The following is a 19,689-nucleotide window of genomic DNA, read 5'->3' as shown; positions in this document are numbered from 1 at the left end:
GGCGGCCAGAGCGCCGGGGGCAGGGCCGCGAGCCCCGGCGGGGGCTCGGCTCTCCCGCCCCTCCCCCGGCGGCCAGAGCGCCGGGGGCAGGGCGGCGAGAGGGCGGCGAGCCCCGGCTGGGGCTCGGCTCGGCTCTCCCCCCGGCGGCCAGAGCGCCGCGCCGCCCCCCTCCAGGTGCCGCCCCAAGCACCAGCTTGGGTGCTTGGTGCCTGGAGCCGGCCCTGGTCGACGGGGGAGCCTGCCTGCCGCGTGTGGACCCGCGGTAAGTTCGAACTAAGATAGTTTGACTTCAGCTACGTGATCCCCTAAAAACCTAACTCAGTTGCCATAGCAACACAAGATTCTATTACCACGACAACCAAATACACAACAGTTTTCAAAAGGACCAAAGGGTCAGGTTTTTAAAGGTATTTAGATGCCTAAAGAGGCATATAGATATCTAATGAGGTTTTCAAAAGTGCCCATGTAATACCGACAGACCCTGGTCATCGGCGGGGGGGATCGAACCTGGGGCCTCTGGAGCTTAGTGCATGAGCCTCTACCGCATGAACTAAAAGCCAACTGGTTGTTAGCTAAGGCTGTAGCACAAACTCATTAATCTCTCTCTCTAAGTGGTCTCAGTGCCACTAAATGGGACAGAACACCACACCCAGGAGGTGTGTGGGTTACACCTACTCCAATGGGAGTTAGGTGCCTAGAGCCTTCAAAAAGCTCACTAGGCATCTACTTGCCTTTACAAATTTGTCCCTAAGTGACTTAGGAATTTTTCAGAATGCCACCCAAAGCTCTGTGGGGCAGGAACTATACATTCTTGTGTGTTTGTACAGCACCTAGCACAACAGGGGCATGATCCTGATTGGGGTATCTGGACCCTATACATTCTAATCATAAGAATAAGAATATCTTAACCCACAGAGATCCTAGCACTCCTGACAAGTGTTCTGACCCTTCCAGCTAAGCCTGTGGCAATGCAATCTGTAAATGCACATAGCCAGCTGTCAGGGGATTGCCTCTGGAAACCACACTACCACGGGAGCAGGCAGGAGTCTGGCACCAATAGAAGGTTGCCTAGTGCAGCATGGCAAAAGAATCTGTCCTCTCTTCTCACTCCCTGAAAACTTATCTCAGAGCCAGTTGATTATTCAGCGCCCTCTATTTCTGGGTAACTAAAATAACAAATAGAGGCCAACTCAACTCCCCAGAATACTTTGTGGTGCTGCTATGGGAGTTCGCAGGCTTATGTCCGTAGAGAGGAATGTAACTGTGCCACCCTTCCATATCACCACGTAACAGCACAACATGCATGACTGGGCTTGTGCAGCACCACGTCTAAACACAGAATCACAAGGCCTTCTCCATTACTGGGCCCATACCAGTTTGCAGTGTAACAGCATTCGTCACATCGGTGGGGAGCACGGGTAAGGCTCATGCTATACCACAACCCCAGTCCAACAGACACAATTTATGCACCAACACAGCTTCATGAAACGCCTGGAACAACATGGCCCTGGTGCACAAGACATGCTCCATGTGAACACACCTGTCCATGAATGCCACAGCCAGAAGCCACAAGGCTTTTAACATATGAGGCTCTAGTAAGAAAAGAATCAGAGTAGATGACACCTGTTCCCTGATCCATTTCATTGGTCAATAAAGTACAATTCCTGTTGTAAATCCAATCATCAGTTCACAAACTGTCTAGCTGTGGGACCAAGGCTCCTTTGTAAGATCACTGGGACGCGTGGCATTTGTCTGACATCCTACCCATGGGCTAGTCGGTTAATCAGCCAACTTTTCAAACAAAAATGTTTGGGTGTGGATGGAAGTGAGGCAGCTAATGATACAGGTAAGAACCTGGTTTTCATACTTGGCAGAGGATGAACTCTGGAAAATGCGGAGTTCAGTGGTGGAGAGTTGTTTTTTAATTATGTTTAATAGAACCTGGACTTCAGAAGAGCACTGGTCATGGCAATTTGCCCAGAGCAAGGAAGCACTGACCTGGAATAACAAAGTCAGGGGGCTTTGCCTTTAGCTTTCCCTGTCCCCACACCTTTCAGCAGAGTTAGAATGAGTCAGATACCCATTATTGTTATTTATATTTCAGGAGTGCCCAAAGGTCCTCACTGAGCTTGAGGTCCATCACACCAGTTGCTGGTACACAGGGTCGGCTCCAGGCACCAGCCTGGCAAGCAGGTGCTTGGGGCGGCTGCTCCAGAGAGGGGCGGCACGTCCAGCTATTCGGCGGCAATTCGGCAGACGGTCCCTCACTCCCGCTCGGAGCGAAGGACCTCCCGCTGAATTGCTGCCGCAGATCGCGATCGCGACTTTTTTTTGGCTGCTTGGGGCGGCCAAAACCCTGGAGCCGGCCCTGCTGGTACAAACACAGAGTCAGAGACAGTCCCTGCCTAGGTTGCCAGTTTTGGTTGGACATATTCCTGGAGGTTCCATCACATGACATATTCTTTAATTAAAGATTAATCTCTAATTCCTGGAGACTCCAGTCCTATCCTAGAGGGTTGGCAACCCTATCCCTGCCTCAAGTTATTGCAGGAGCGACACACGCCCTCTTGGAGGGAGACTTTAGTGAATCTGAGTCGGTGTCTCCTTTTTTGCAGAGAAGAACAACTAAGCCTAAGGGCTGGGTTTTCAGAATTTCACAATTTTCTTGTGGAAATCTGGCTCCAACTGAGCGTGCTCACTTAAAAGGCTGGCCCTGGAAGGAGGAAGTTACAGATTCCTGATGGGCGCCGCCTCCATCTCTAGCCAGCCTGAAATGGTACCACCAGCAACACTTTGTCAGGCAGCAAACTGGGGCTTTTGCTGGCACATGTAAACCTAGGATTGCTCCTGGTATGCCTGAAAATGGGAACGTGCTTGCGGGACCGAGAAGCCAAGCGGATTGCATTCAGATTAGAGTTCTGGATGCCTCCCCCGCATTGTTCCAGGATAGTCACCCCAGGAGGGGGCTGAGCACAGAGCACCATCATGTTTCCAGCTCTTCCTGCTTGTGAAGAGAATTGCTCTGGCAGCAGGGCACAGGAAGACTGACACATGACAAGCAGAGAGACATTCACGCATGTCCATTAACTTCTCTGGGCAGGCAACATATATACACCATATAAAACCCCCAATCCCGCGGGGCTCCTTTGGCCCTAATCCAGCTTCACATTCACTTAAATAAGACATGATAAGCAAGTTATTTCACAGAGATTGCAGCATGCCTCACAGGTGTCAGAAGATGTGAGGGCGGAGGGCCAAGTGGGGTTAAGCCCTCCAAGAAGTGCAGCGATTGTCCTGAAATGCACCGCCTGAGATGCCTCAGTGCATTGGCATGGCTGTGACGAGCTGAGATCCACAGTCCTAAAGCCATAATGTCATTTACAAAGGCGTCTCCTCACTGGAAATGTCTTCACGCCTCCTTGCAGGACAACTGCATTTGTTTTATTGCAGTTATCAGCTCCTGGGGCAAGAACGTTAGCAATGCAAAGCTCCATGTGTATGTACAGGGGTCACTAAATGATGCTGTGTATTTATATTACGGCAGTGCCGAGAGGCCCAAACTGAGATCAGGGCCCCATTGTACTAGGCGCAGTGCACAGACATAAACCCTGCCCCAAACAACTTGCAATCTCAGTAGACAGGGGAAACAGAAGTGAAGTGAAGTGACTTGTCCCAGGAATCAAACCCAGGTCTCCTGACTCCAACCTCCCCTGGCCCACACGGCCACTCTCTAAACAAACATCTGGCAGTAGAGCATTTGTTTTCAATAGGTCGCTTAGTCTGTTCTACTGATCCCTGAAAGAAAACAGTAACTAACAACAACAGTGCTGCTGACTTTAGCAAAGGAATCACGCGTCTCATGGTTGCGGAGCCTGCAGTGGCAGCTCTTGTGATGATGCATAAAGTTCCTCTGTTCCCACCATTTTCAGGGCTGGTTTGGAAACATGGGCTGTGCTCTGAGTGAGAGCTTGTGGGGCGCAGAACCAGGCCCCAGCCTTGCCACATCAGACCCTATGGGAGTAGAGTGGAGCAGAGGGTTGTGGAGTCGGGGAAGAGCTACTGCAAGAGCCAGGGGCAGGGAGAAAAGGAAGCTGGGGTGAGAGGGGGAATCTGGGAAGCAGTTTCTGGATCCCAGGGACAGGGGTGGTTCTGGGGCAGCAGAGAGCAGGGCCGGCTCTGGCTTTTTTGCCTAGGCAAAAAAGCCACCGGCCGCCCCCCTCCCCCCCCACCCCCCACATTGCGGCAGGGGAGGGCGCCGAGCCCGGCCGCGGGCCCGCAATCCCCGACCGACCTGAGTGCTGGGGGGAGGGCGGAGAGCCCCCGGCGGCCAGAGCGCCGGGAGGAGGGCGGAGAGCCCAGCCGGGACTCTCCGCTCTCCCCAGCGGCCAGAGCGCCGCGGGGAGGGCAGCGAGCCCAGTCGCGGCCCCGCTCTCGGGCCGGAGCGTCCCGCCGCGCCGCCCCCCTCCAGGCGCCGCTCCAAGCACATGCTTGGTGGGCTGGTGCCTGGAGCCGGCCCTGGCAGAGAGAAAGGATAAATAAAATAAAAATGAAGTATTTTTAGCTATTTCTGCAATTAATTATAATTGGATCCATTTTTGTAAATAAAACGTTGTTATTATTACTGGACAATTTATCTAGTAGATCACAATTATGCAAAGCAGGCAGAAGGATTTAAAAGAAATGTATGAAATGCATTGAATATGAGGAGGAATTCAAAAGAAATAATGTTTAAGGATGATAAATGTAGTCACTGCACTCAAAATGGGTTGTGTAGTTATGTCAAAATGGCCCAAAACCATAAATCTCTCTGGTCTTAAATCTTATCCAGCTAAGCATCAGTCTTGAAGTCAGTCCACATTGTCCATCTGTCTTAGGGTTTGTACACTGGCCCATCATAATTGAGGTGTGAGGGGCACATACAGCTCATGTTTTCTAAAATAAGGGCATGATTGATTCTTTGTGTCTGACTTATGAATGAGCAGATGACTGTACCAGAGAATGGGAGGGAAATCTGGGGGGAAGGGTCAGGGAGGAATGGGGTGGGGGGCTGGGTGGAGGGGAACTAGGAGGGCGGAGCTCGAGACAGTCATAGGAAATTAATGACATTTTGCCTGTCTTAAAGGGTCAGTGGAGTCTCTACCCAGCAGTCAGGGAGAGGGATGCGTGTGTGTGTGTGTGTGTGTGTGTGTGTGTGTGTGTGTGTGTGTGTGTATTAAAGGTTGTCTTTTCAACCCAAAATGACCACATGCACACTGGCAGAGGAGCAAAGGGGGGGTCAAATGACAGAGTAAAAGCCATGATTTGGTGGGTTTTTCAAATTTCAGGATTTGGGGGCTAATCTCAGGATTTCTGCTCTCTTGCAGCTGGCAATACTGCAATAAGTTCAGTTCTTTTACACGTTCTGCACCCCCAGTGCATTCCTGGCAAGGAGAAGAAGAGGGTGAGCATCCTGACTGGGGAGGCTCATGCTGCCCCCAGTGGATGTGGTGGGGAGTTACACCCCCCAGGAGGAGATCAAGTCACTTACCTGTGTTCATTTGGGCAAACTCGTACCGGTCAGAGAGGAAGTGTGGAAGGGTCACCAGGAAAGCCCCCAGGGCCAGCAGGAGGCCCCCCAAGCCGATAAGCCGGGGGCGGTGAACTCGATTGCCAAAGTAGCTGACGAAGATGATGAGGGCGACATTGCCAATCTGGGGTGGGGAGAGCAAAGTGGAGAGAATGTCACGGAGGGCAGGAAGGAGACGCATGTCTGAGAGTCTATTCTCCATTGGGGCCTCTGGATGCTACAATCAACACAATGAAAAGCAAAACAGGCACCATGCACTGAGAGAAAGGGGTGGGGGTCACTACAAAGGCATCATTAGCCACCCTGTGCTGAGACAGCACCCCACAGCATCTCCTCTGACAGGATAGACTTAGGGTATGTCTACACTATAAAGTTAAGTCGACTTAATTTAAGTTGAGGTCCACCCACCACAGTAATTAAGTCGGTCAGGCATGTCCACACCACGCTCACTGTGACAGTGGAGTGCGTCCTCACTAGCAGCGCTTGTTTCGATGCAGAGAGCAGTGCACCATGAGTAGTTTTCCCACAGTGCAACTAGCTGCAGGTGGGGTTGGAATGGACTTGCAATGCCTCATGGGACCAAAACATAGTTGCAGGGGGGAATGGGAACATGGCTTGGACCTCCCATGATGCAGCTTCCTCCCTCCCTACCCTGCTATCAATGGCAAACCCATGTTTTTTCATGCCTTTTTTCAAAATCCAGGCTTAGCCGCATGTAGCCCGAGAAGCATGGACCCTGCTCAGCTGTGCAATATTGTTGTGAGCATTACAAACACCTCGCGTCTTATCCTGCAGTATTTCCAGAGCTAAGATAGGAACTGTCACATGGAACATTGTGATGTCTTTCAAGCAGCCCTGCTGTAAACCATAGAATGAAACAATTCCTGGTTGCTGCTGGCAGTCATGCAGCAGTTTGAACACGGTGGAGCAGCATTTCTGGTCCTGGGAAACAAGCACTGACTGGTGGGATCACATTATTATGCAGCTATGGGATGATGAGCAGTGGCTGCAGAACTTTCGAATGCAGAAGACCACTTTTCAGGAATGTTGTGCAGAGCTTTCCCCATCCCTGAAGCGCAGTAATACTAAAACGAGACCTGCTCTGACAGTGGAGAAGCAAGTAGTGATTGCTCTGTGGAAGCTTGCAATGCCAAATTGCTACTGGTCAGGGGGAATCAATTTGGAGTTGGTAGATCCACCATGGGAGTTATTGTGATCCACGTTTGCAGGGCCATTAATAGACTTCTGTTAAGAAGGGTAGTGACTCTGGACATTGTGCAGAACATAGTGGATGGTTTTGCATGATGGGGTTCCCTAACTGCGGTGGAGCTACTGATGGAATGCATATCCCTATCTTGGCACCAGACCACCTTGCCAAAGAGTACATACACAGAAAGAGGTACTTCTCAATGGTGTTGCAAGCGCTGGTGGATCATAGGGGGCATTTCATCGACTTCAACTGGGATGGTCAGGAAAGGCGCATGACGCACACATCTTTAGGAACATAGGTCTGTTCAGAAAGCTGCAAGCAGGGACTTTCTTTCTAGATCACACAATAACCATTGATGGTGCTGAAATGCCAATTGTGATCCTGGAGACCCAGCCTACCCCTTGCTCCCATGGCTTATGAAGCTGTACACCGGCCACCTGGAGAGCAGTAAGGAGTGGTTCAACAATAGGCTGAACAACTGCAGAACAGTGGTGGAATGTGCCTTTGAACATTTAAAGAGTCACTGTCGTTGTTTGCTTAGTAACTTAGATCTCAGTGAAAGCAGTATCCCCATTGTTATCGCTGCCTGCTGTGTGCTCCCTAATATCTGTGAGACAAAGGGAGAGACGTTTCCGCAGGGATGAGAAGTGGAGGCAGAGAGGCTGGCAGCTAATTCTGAGCAGCCAGATACCAAGGTAATAAGAAGAGTCCAGTGAGGAGCTCTGTGTCTCCAGAAGGCTTTGAAAACCCATTTCAGTAATGAGCCACAGTAACGTGCGCCACTTATCTGTTTTGTGCCTTCCCATACCATCCACGCCATTGCATCAATTTCCCTGTGCCTCCCCTCCTCCCCCAAGGTCCCCATTCTTGGAATAAATAAAGAATATTTAATTCTCCAAATGTTGACTTTTATGGCACAAACATAAAGAAACTGAAAGAACAGAAAAATAATTTAACCTTGGGCAAGCAGTGGGATAAAATTGGGAGGGGAGAAACCAAGTCAGCTTGTCTGTAAAAGCACAGAAGTCTTGACCATCAAAGGCCTTCGCTTTGGGTCGGGATCTCCACCATTACCACACTGTGAAATTTCAGATGTAAACATCTGAAAATGTGAAATTGACTAATTTTAAAACCATATGACTGTGAAATTGACCAAAATGAGCCATGACCTTGGTAGGGACCTATTCATGTGCTAAAGCTCCGCAGATTTCCTTAAAACACCAAAGTGGAGCATCTGAATTCCAGACTTGGCTTCTCGTTGTCTGGGTTGTCATGGATTGGGGCAGACTCTGCCAGAAGAAAGGGTTCCACTCAGCTTCCAGCTAGTTAACAGCTGTTACTGTTGGATGATTTAGGCTTCTTCATATCCTCAGCTGATGTAAACCACCCTTGCTCTATTGACATCAGTGGGGCTATGCTGATTCACATCAGGTGAAGATCTGGCCCTAGATAGCTTTCAACACGCACACAAAAATATACTCCATAACAATCCCCTCAGTGTTGTGTTGCATAAGGATTTGAATATACGACTAACACAACTAAATCCCCACATGATGCTTTGGAAATGTCCCTTTTGGGAGCTGGCATAAACTCACAACCTTCCCTCCCCCCGCAATTCAGTGATAAAGTCACAATCCATCACCACCTCCTTTCCCATTTGTTCCTGGCAGAGATATGCTCTGGTATCTGGAGCTCTGTAATGTGAGGTGATGTTTGATCTAGGTGTTCAGTTTGAAGCCATTTCCCTAGTATTGCTGTAGAGATCTCAAAACAATTCTACAGAGCATACGATTCATAGCCAAAATGGGTGAGTTGCATAAAGTTATAATTACATGGGTTTTGTCAGTTTGGAACAAACTTAACATTATTAAATTAGTTATTTGTGTCTAAATATCCTTTTTTATATATTTGTGTGGCCTGACTCATTTGTCCCTTGTGATTCTTGGAATTTCTTTAATAGTAAATGAGAAAATTTTATAATCCCAGAAAGACAGGCAGGGGAGCTCACATAAAAATCTTATAAAGCGTTGAAACAAAGACAACTCTGTTGTTTGAAAATTGATGGTCTCTGAATAAGATGACAGAGACTGTTATTTCAACCACCTCACAGTTATTGCTGTAATGGAATGTACCACATGCTGTCGTCTGCCTTGCTTGAAGATGAAGTCTCTAAGCACAGGGCAATATCTTTTATGGATGAGAAGTACTGGGGACGTTAGTATGTCCCAGCTGTGAGTGTTAGGACATGGTTCAGGGCTTTGCCAGAACATTTCAGGGGAACCGATGTTATAATCACTTAAAGCTGGTATTTGGCACATTCAGATTGGAACTTGTATGTTTCACCACATTTTAGGTCTGAGTCAAAGCCCAAAGTCAATGGAAAGAGTCCCTCTCACTTCAATGGACTTTGGATGTGGACTTGTATCTAGAATGGTTTGGAGCACAGGAAATGCACTTTCCAGAAGAATGACCACCCGGCATTGCCAGGGTGCACATTGTAAACCCATATGGATGTGGATGATGGGTATAATTTGTGACACTAAAAGCATAAGGTGGGATTTTCAAAGGTGATCAGCATTAGCCTAATTCTGCTGCCCTTGAAGTCAGTGGTAAAACTCTCATTGACTTCAAGGGCACCAGAGTCAGGCCAGTGCTGAGTGCTTTTGAATATCTGTAAGGCTAGAATTTTCAAAGAGGGACTAGGAGAGCTGGGCAACCAACTCTCTTAGGCTTCTTTGAAAATCCCACCCTAAATCCATAATTTGTCAGTTGAGCACCCTACGTATATACAACAAGTACCATTCCAAGTAAGCGGAACGCCGGCATTTGTCCCAGAAAATGCTGAGAACATGAATGTGAATAAAATATATTAGACTTTCATAGGAACCAGATAATCTGTATTTGTTTATTTCACAAAATACACCCAATTATGCATTCTGGGGTGCATGTGTATTTTAACATTGGTTACATAGCAAGAGAAAAAAAATAATTCCTCAAAATTGAGCAATCACTAACTTCCACTCCCCACACAAGAACCTGGGGAAAGAAATGGGCACCAGGCCCTAAAGGTTGACAAACATGGGCTCAGCCAGACCAGTGCAGGAAGTAAATTCCAGAGATTAAGATTTTCCAATAAGAACATTTAGTACCCAGACAATTACATCTAGGGCTGTTAGCTGGCGTGCCCTAGTGACCTCAGAACCAGAGAGTTTTCCAGTGAAATGCAATAATCTAACCTAAAAGTCACTGAGGCAGAGATCACAGTGGTGACATCCAGATCTGAGAGAAAAAGCTCACAAAAATCTGGCCTGGCATAAGTGAGAAAAAGGGGCTTGGAGGCACCAATGGCACCAGTGATTCCAGTAGGAAAGAGGGATCCAAAAGTACTGCTGTGAACTGCTTTGGAACAGAGAGAAGAGACCTCCCTCACTGATGCAGATGGAACCACACCTCCACCCCACTTATTACTTATCCTCAAGATCCTTCCCCAACCCACTCTGGGCCAGATTTTCAGAAGGGCTCAACACACAACATGCTGAACTCTCTTGAAAAATCTGATCATATGGAACCTATGCCTGTCCGGATTAAGCATCCAAATCTTGCCCAGAAATTGGGTTAGACTGAAAATCTGTGCCATCCACAACCCATAAGAACAGGACAGAGCTGCATGATATCACAACATAGAGGTGATAGTATTACCCAAGTCATTTCAGTACCTTCCTCAGCAGCTCCACATACACATTGAACAGGACGGTCTTATAGGACCTTATGTAAGCTAAATACACCATACAAGACACCTAGCAATCACTCCAAACCACCCTCTAGGACCTCATGAGCAGGAAAAAGCTGGAGCCATTCAAAAGCAATAACCAAAACAATACCAAAGGTAAGGCCCTCAGGCCAGCCAACAAAATATCATGGTGATTGCTGTTGAATGCTGCTGAAAGATCTAAGAAAACCAGCATGGACACCTAACTTTCATCCACAGCAAGGAGGAGATCGTCAGCCAACAAGCCGGTATGTGGCTGGGCCGGTGCTATCTGGATGACTCCATAGTTGCCTGGAGATGATAGGAGAGGGGGAGACAGCTGGTCAGACTGCTAGAGATAAGGCATATTTATGTGGGGGGTGGCCTAACCACCACATATGTGAAGGAAGTTGGCAACCTGCCTTTCCAAAGGGAAGTGATAACTATCTTAATGGGCCAAATTAAATTTATAGAGAACGAATGAACGAGCTAGAACAGGGGTAGGCAACCTATGGCATACGTGCCGAAGGCGGCACATGAGGTGATTTTCAGCGGCACTCACACTGCCTGGGTCCTGGCCACCGATCTGGGGGGGCTCTGCATTTTAATTTAATTTTAAATGAAGCTTCTTAAACATTTTAAAAAACTTATTTACTTTACATACAACAATAGTTTAGTTACATATTATAGATTTATAGAAAGAGACCTTCTAAAAACGTTAAAATGTATTACTGGCACGCGAAACCTTAAATTAGAGTGAATAAATGATGACTCGGCACACCACTTCTGAAAGGCTGCCGACCCCTGAGCTAGAAGGTAAAAGGAAATAAAATGATTAGGATGAAAGGAGGAAAGAGAAGCATTAATCTGGGTGTCTAACCAGTGCTATCTAGCTAGCTACTGTCTAAGGCACTTCTACACCACCTCTCACCATACCTAGCTAACTGTTGGCTTCTATATACCATTGTGCACTGATTTCATGCCAGGACCTGCATTGCAATGTTAATTGAGTTTCTCCAATTGGAGCTTCCCATTTCAGGAGCCATACATGTAATAAGGAACAGCCTTGATGGAATTCTTGAAGAGAACGCTCTGTGCATGTGCAGCAGCCACCTTGTTAATTAAACACCTCTGAGGTTTTACATTTTTCCTTTCCAGACTTCCAGACTTGACTCTGCCCTAGCCAAAGACCAACCACTTGCCAAACTTCAGGTTTAAATCAAAGCTGTTCCTGAGTCATGAGGAGCTGAGTTATAACTCGAAAACAGCCAAATTGAGGCCAGTCCAGTAATACAGTGCTACTGCTACCCAAAACCATGCAGGGAATGCAAGTTCAAAGTCAGTCCTTTGTTTCAGGGTCAGCAGGAGCTGGGAACACTGGGGAGCATACTCCATTCTTAGGGCTGTTGATGGCTGCGTCTCCTCTTAGCAATGGCCAGAAGGAGCTGAGAGCATAGGCACTGACTCTGTGGGTGCTCCAGGGCTGGAGCACCCATGGGGAAAAATTAGCGGGTGCTCCACCCCCACCGGCAGCCAAGCTTCCCCTGCCCCCACCTCGCCTCTTTCTCCCCACCCCCCTGAGCGCGCCGTGTCCTCCCCCTCCCTCCCAGCGCTTCCTGCCCACCACCTAACAGCTGTTTGGTGGCATTTAGGATTTTCCGGGAGGGCAGAGGAGGAGCAGGTACACGGTGCGCTCAGGGGAGGAGGCAGAGAAGAGGCAGGGCAGGGGCAGGACTTGGGGAAAAGGGATGGAATGGGGGCGGGGCTGGAGTGGGAAAAGGCAGGGTGGGCAGAGACTTTGGGGAAGGGGTGGAATGGGGGTGGAGCGAGGGCGGTGCAGGGGCATGAAGAGACGGTGCAGGGGCAGGGCGAGTGGCGAGGTCGAGCACCCACCAGGCAGAGGGGAAGTCAGCGCCTATGGCTGAGAGTGTTTGGTGAACAGAGGCACTGATTCACATTAACACTGCTGCAGGAGTGGAAGGGGACTATTTACACATTCCCTGTTCAGGGCTGTAGGGCCTAGTGCATCACTGGTGCAGAGCTGAAGACTGCCTTTGCTCTTGATTCAGCAGAGTGCTTCAGTATACGCCTAACTTTAATTGCCTTGCTGAGTCAGGGTCCTAAGTTGTGCCCCTGTTTCAATGTCCCCTATGGAGCTTTGCAGCGGCATGGAATTGCCAGGGCTCAGGTTTTCCCCAGAGACGCCTCCCCCACCCCGCCATGCTTGGAGCCCTCCTTCCTCTAACCTGTCCCCACTTTGACACCGCTCAACCTTCTGCCCACCCCAGAACGCTGCATGCGTCTGCAGCTGCTGCAGAGATGGCACAGAGCAAGCAGAACTGGCTTTGTGCCTGGGCAGAGGGGCCTATGCACCTGTGGCATTCTCCAGGGGATTCATACCTGCCCTACAGCCCCTTTTGCACCAGTCTAGCTGGATCTATGGGCCCTCCTGGGCACCAGGAGTGCAGGGGAAAGAACAAAAAACCTACAATTCAGGGACTAAACCACAGCTGTAAGCCAGGTCCCAGCCCAGAGTGAATGACGACATCTGAGTTAGGAATGCCTGAAAACAGGGATTTCTTATGGAAAATGCTGACAGATCCCTAATTATGGTGGCACTACTCCAGCGCTGCTATAATAAAACCTAGCAGCATTTAGTAATGCTCTATTTTAGTCCTAGGTAATGTGAAGGATTCGGTAATGTTTTGACAAATGCCCATGAAACAAATTGGGGGTTGCACCTTCATGTAACAAGACATCACACATTGCATCCAGCAGTAATTCTGAGGGCCTGGCATGACGTTCATTTCAGTTAAAACCATGGGAGTAGCCTGCCTCCACTGCAGATAGGCACCAAGATGTAGATCAGGTTCTCTTCCCAGCAGTGATTAAAGGGGGAGAACCATGTTCTAGCTTTAGCGGGTTCTCTCTCCCCCTTACGTCTCTGCTAAGACTATCCCCTTAGGAGGAATAGAGTATTCCAGGTCACAGTGGCCTCTAATGAAGAGTCCCACTAGCTGCCATCCTCCAAAGCTGGGTGCAAACTATACTTCTTTCCCTGAAATTGCCCCACCCCACTGTAGCAAATGGTGGGAGCACTAGTGTAGACAAGGCTAAGGCCACCCCGGAAATTTGAAACGGTCATGCTTGTCAGAGTATGACATGATGGGCAAAACGCCAGCGCCCAACTGAGCCCGGACTACACTGGCATTCCCACCATTGCTGTCATAGCCGGGTGTAGCAGCCACGGGGAATTTTAGGGACACGAATGTAGTGCATATGAGGTCCAAATGTCCTGCTGCTGGCTGCTTCCCCTGCTGGCTCCCAGCTTTCCCACTGTGACCCTGCAATCATGCAGCACCCCTGCTGGTGAGGGAGTACTGTATGTGGTGTGGCAGAGACGGAGGTGGAGCACCAGGGCAGATAGCCCAGTCCCAATAAGAAGCATCTGCTCTTTAAAAGTGAGAGGAGAGGAGAGGGTAAAAGGAGAAGGAAGAAAGGGGGGTCTGGAGCAATACTCTGCTCCCCAGACACCAATTCTAGTCTCACAGTCCCTTAGACTCCTGCTCCTCCCAAATTTCTGTTTACCCTGATAGTGGCAGTCTCTGGCAGGCAGACCCAGCAGTCAGCTCATCTGGCACTTATAGGCTTTGCTAAGGAAACACAGAGACAGGGCCCAGAGGTCCTTCACAGAGAGCAATGCCTCCACCTTCATGTCTCCCAGCCGAGCCTATTCGTGTGTGTCTCAGGCAATTACCTCATGCAGGCTGGAGATGAAGCCGGAAGAGAGACTGGAGAGCCCAAAGCGCTTCTCAATGGTGGTCAGGCTGCTCTTGAAGTTAGCACTGTAAAGAAGCTGGAATAACTGGAGGAGGCCATGGCAAATCACAAACACCTGTGAGCAAAACAACACGGCATTACAGTTAGTAACTGAGCCACGCCCCTACGGAGCCAAGAGCCACACCCCATGCTGGCGTGTAACCAATCCAACAGTCATGGACACATCCGCTTTATAACCATCACACACAGCATGTGTGAACATAGCAATCAGCTCGGTCCAGGAGTCACCCTCACAACCTTGTCAGTCAGAGGCCTTCATTTAGGAGAGATTTCATTAATTTCTTTGTGCATGGGCACAATTCCCCAGCATGTTATCTGCTCTCAGGGCCCCGTCTCTGCTACAGCCGACCTAGGAGACCAGGATGGAGCTTGACTTCTGGATTCATTCGCCTTGCTTCTGGCTTGTTGGCACAGTGACATGAGGTTCATTCTCAAGCTGGCCTGATTCCCCCAAAGGCAAGCATCCCCCTCTGCAGCACTCCCAGCTCACAGACTCAGAGAGGAGCTATGGGCAGAGCAGCACCAAGAACTATACAGACCTCCTGCACTGTGCAGGCTGGATGCCTTCAATGAGGGATTGTGGGAGGATGGTAGGAGGTGGTAATGTGTGTCCTGAAACCTATCTAATTATTCCTGTGCTGCCCAACAATTCCAGGAGAGTCACTCATCAGTTCTTTGCCATCTATACCAAGACAAAACCAAAGCTCCATGTTATCTTCGTGGGTTTCCCTAGAGCTGTGTGTTCCCTGCTCCCTGCCAGCTAGCAGAATAGGCCCTAGGCACACTGACTCCCTAGCTAAAGAGATCTGTCACCCTTCTTCCCTTGTGCCAATGCATCCAGAGCTCTACCCCTGTCTCACCACTGCATGTCTGACCTCTTTTGCTCCCCAATGGACCTCACAGCTGCAGAGGTGCTTCGAAGGAGTCACTGTGCCAGCTAACACCAAGGTTTCTGGGGTGCAGCTGAGGCCCAAAGCCAGCGAGACACAGCTGAGCAGAAGTGGGGACACCATTATGGAGAAAGGAACTGCGGCAGGAGAGCAGGAGTGCCGCAGCCGGAGAAGAGTGGTTCAGCACTGGCCTGCTGGAAGGTGACTTGTTGCCAAGCCCCTGTACTGCACTGGCACCCAGGTACCACTTATGGTCTCTGTAACCCTATGGCTACCTCTCTCCCACAAGCTTTTGTTTTCTTTGTAGCTGACTAGCTGAGTAGCGAAATCAGAGCCACTCGGGTAGCGGCAGCATTGTACAATGGTAGGGCTGACCTAGGATCCAGGAAGCCTGTCTGCTATTCCTAGCTCTGCCACTGACGTGCTGTGTGCCCTTGGGCAAGTCTTTCCATGCCCATTTAAGCTGGGTGGGGTCCCAGAGAGACAAAAGATTCCCGCCTTATATGTAAGATCTGGGGCCAGGGACTGTGTCTTATTCTGTGGCTGTGCAGTGCTCAGCACAATGGGGCCCTGAGCTCTGCTGGTGGTGCTGAAATACTAATAGTGATTATGATTTTTGTATTTAATAAAAAATAAATTCAGAATTAGACCCAGGGACCAATACATTGTTTTGACCGGTTTAGGAGCTAGGAATCTCTCAGCCAGCAATTTGCCTAGTAAGCTTCACCCAAATGTACTCTTCCATGGCAAGGCTGATGGGGGAACCATTAGTGAAAAAGCCGTAATGGGGGCTAGATCAGGCTTGTGGTAAGCATGAGTGGCTCAGTCCCTATGTGAAGGCTGCAGGACGGGAAGGCTTACTCCTTCATATGGTGGGTGATGTGGTACAAGCTGAAATGGAATCTTCCACTTTATCTATTGTGGGTGTGAGAAATTCTGCTGTGGGCCCCCTTCCCAGGACATCTGTGTGCTATGTAACAAGACGGACTTTTAACTCTGTCTGGAACTCTGGACTTGAACACTCTCTGCAAGCAGTTGCTGGGCAGTCCTGGCCTGATAAGTGGTTTACTGCCTCGACTGCGGCTGCTTTACAGACTTCCTGTGACTTTTGCAGCTGAACCTGTTTCCTTGCTGCACCATCAGAATCCTGGAGTAGGAAAACGCATGGCAGGGGACTCTGGTTCTTTAGCAGCAGGCTGGCTATAGATGCTTACGAAGATGGAAAGGTCTCCTGAAAGGACTGCATGCATTATTCCTTCTTAATTAATTCGTTAATGTTTGTGCATGTCATTGAACATGTAATTATGCAACAGAAATGCTAAATATTATGACTAAGTAGTACTATGTATGTGTTCACTTTTATGGCTGCTGGGAATTAGGGATGATATACTGTAGAACATTTATTGTGTTTATATAACCTGGAATACATAGTTTTATTGCATTTTATCGGTTGCTGCAAACAACTTATCCTTTCTTCCCTGCTGGGAATTAATTGATTTAGTTTAGGAAGGAGTGTTGTCTAGTGGTTAGAAAAGGGGACAGGGAGTTATGTTCTTAACTCTGCACTGATTTATTATTTGTATTACGCTCGTGCCCAGAGGCCAGGGTCCCATTGTGCTAGGTGCTGAACAAACATCTAAGAAAGAGACAGTCCCTGCCCTGCAGAGAGAGACTTGCTGTGCTGTCCAAGCAAATAACTCAGTGCCAGATTCTCAACTCATGTATATCGGTGTAAAATGGAGTTGAAGATCTGGCCCATTATTATCAAGATGTGCCACCATTTCAGTCATATATAAAACAGGTGAAACAATCCCCCATCTAAGAGGTCGGGTTATTGTTTGTAAAGAGCTTTAAGAACCACAGATGAAAGGGATTGTATCCGTGCAAAGTATTATTGCTACTTAAAGATCTTTATGGCATGACAAGAGCAGCAGCGAGCTGGGATCTCTAGGGCCACGCTACCTAAGGGGCCTGGTGTGAGGAAACCAAACATATGGGGCTAGCGCAGCAAATGGAGAGTTGGAGAGGGAATATGTAGGCTACTTGGGACAGGGCAGGAATACGATCAAAAGAGCAAGGGTAAAATACAGCAAGGAAGTCATCCACTTCCGGAGATGGAATAGGACTCCCTCAAACCTCTTTGATCTATATTTAGCCAGATCAGTTTTCCTTTGTTTTCTTGGGAATGTGACTTGTCCAAACTGTGCCAATACTATCTAAAAAATAATTAAAGATGGGGAAAAGTCTTTTTATGTAAATTCTCAGGAAATCAAATATTTGCCGGACTCCGGAAGAATGCCCAGCAAAGATAAAGTTGGGAAGCCTAGACCCGCACATTGGGGATCAAAGGTATCACAGTGCTAACAAACTCTTCAGGTCTTTGGCTGGGTTAATAATAAGGATTATTCTCTATTGGTACGGTGGTAGCGCCTGAGAGGCCAGACACGGCTGCGAGGGCGGATGGGAAAGGCCATGGAGATCTTATACAATGTTAATGCAGCAGTGTCCTCCGGAAATGAAAATGAAGCATGTGAAAGGAAACTGGTGATTTTCCCCAAGCTGAGCCCAAACCAAAACCCTACATCCAATCTTTATATCTCTGCCATGAGCTGCACCAACACCCCAGATCCAAACCCATGGACTCTGAAGGTTTCATATCTGGATCAACACCTGAACTTTCCCAAATGTCTTGGGGTGAAATCCTGACCCCATTGAAGTCAAAAGGAGTTTTTTCCATTGACTTCAGTGGGGCTAGGATTTCTCCCTGGGTGTTCAGATTTGGTTTATTATTCTAGAGCTAGTTTCAAGCTGTGAACTTGGATTTGAACCGGGATCCAGATCTGGGGTTTTGGTTCAGGCTCCTTCTAAACTCAAGAGTAAGGCTGTAGGATAAGAGGAGACTCCATGGGGCCATTGATATCTGCTACAGTGGATACAGTAGCATGATTGAAGGCAGAGAAATGGGAGCCAGAAGAAAGGGAGAAGTGAGGGAGGGGATGTGCTCAAGAGGTCAAGTTGTGGGTCAGAGGCCAATAATAGAAAGGAGAGCTCCGAGTCAAGCCTGGGCCAAAGGTGGCTCCTCATGGGGAGGAGGAATCTCATTGACAGATCATGTTCAACTAGTTTTTGAAAATCTAGCTGGATCCTGTTTAAGGAGGGCTAATTAGGAAACATTAGGGAGGCAGAGGAGGGGGGCTGGGAGCACCGAAGGTACAGCGCAGCTGGTGAGAGTCTATGGTGCAAAGGGCTAGGAAAGAGAAGCAAAGCTGTACACGAAGGGGAGGGCGGAGCTGAGAGGATGAATTTACATGGAAAGAGTCAGCAGGATCCCAAGCCCTTCTCCAAAAGTCCTCAGCAGCATGGGAAAAAAACAGGAAGGTCCAGAGCTCTGGGGAGAGCCAAAGGTGGGCAATGGAAGGGCGGACAGAGCTGAGAGATGAAAGCCCAGGCTCCGAAACGAAAGGAAAGGTTGAAAGCAGAAACCTTGATGGCACCAGAAGGCAGTGAGGATGGGGAAGGAAACCAAGGGCTGGATCCAGCAGAGGAGTCCAAAATGGAGAGACTGGACATCACAATTGACAGGATAGGGGAGAGCGGGAGAGATACACTTGTTGAAGGAGAGCAAGTGGTGATGAGAGAAGGAATTCTCTGCCCTCTTGCCAATGATCCCCTTCATTAGGAGTCACTAGCTGGATGGCAGAAGGAACCTCTTGAGGGGTGTTGACTAGAAGTGAATCCATCTGACTCTCCTCGGCCAGACCCCTGACAGGCTAAGGCGGGGTGACAGAGTGGGTGGGGAGAGGTGTAGCAGAGGGGCCTGAGGCAGAGCGATGCAGGGAGGGACCGTGGGAAAGGAGTGCCATTGGGGCCAAAGGGAGACAGATGGAGGAGTGTAACCACTGCTAAGAGGGAAGGGCAAGCACTGGATAACACCTTTTCCCCTGCCCCCCACTGAGTAGCAATGCAAAGTAGGGGGGAAACTGAGGCACCCACAGGATTCACAAAAGATATTATAGAAAATGCCCAGAGTCATAGGCTGTAGCTTAGCAGGCGATGGTTAGAGCGAGCTGGGGGCAGCATGCTCTGGTGGTAGCTCAGCAGGCCAAAGGTCCAGTTGTGACTCTGCCACTGACCTCCCTGGGCACGTCCCTCCCCCTCAGGTTAGACTGGAAGCTCTTTGGGGCTGGGGCTGGCTGTCTGTAGTACACCTAGCACATCTCAGCTGGGGCTTGTTAGTGCTACTGTAATATAAACAATTATCCATTTTACAGCTGAGACCCTAAGGGCACATCTACATGGTGAAAAACCCCTGCGGCAGCGACTCTCAGAGCCCGGATCAATGGAGTCAGGTGCAGGCTGCAGGGCTAAAAATAGCAGTGCAGACATTCTAGCTCAGCCTTGAGCACAGGCTCTGAAACCCGGCTAGAGGGAGGGT

At 49.0% G+C, this 19,689-nt stretch overlaps 1 protein-coding gene across 1 annotated transcript in view; it reads right to left on the bottom strand.

Moving 5' to 3' along the window:
- SLCO2A1 (solute carrier organic anion transporter family member 2A1) overlaps positions 1–19,689 on the bottom strand; it is a 94,084-nt gene that overhangs the window by 55,195 nt on the left and 19,200 nt on the right. Inside the window, exons 2-3 of the mRNA XM_024213423.3 lie at positions 14,282–14,419; positions 5,528–5,690 (exon numbers count right to left, since the gene is read on the bottom strand). Coding sequence (XP_024069191.2) covers positions 5,528–5,690; positions 14,282–14,419 — 301 coding nt within the window. The remainder of the gene's footprint in view (positions 1–5,527; positions 5,691–14,281; positions 14,420–19,689) is intronic.

The sequence above is a fragment of the Terrapene carolina genome, unplaced genomic scaffold (genome assembly GCF_002925995.2).
Source record: "Terrapene carolina triunguis isolate 2854851 unplaced genomic scaffold, T_m_triunguis-2.0 Scaffold837, whole genome shotgun sequence".
Taxonomy (NCBI): domain Eukaryota; kingdom Metazoa; phylum Chordata; order Testudines; family Emydidae; genus Terrapene; species Terrapene triunguis.
This window is presented reverse-complemented; position numbering and strand designations above follow the sequence as displayed.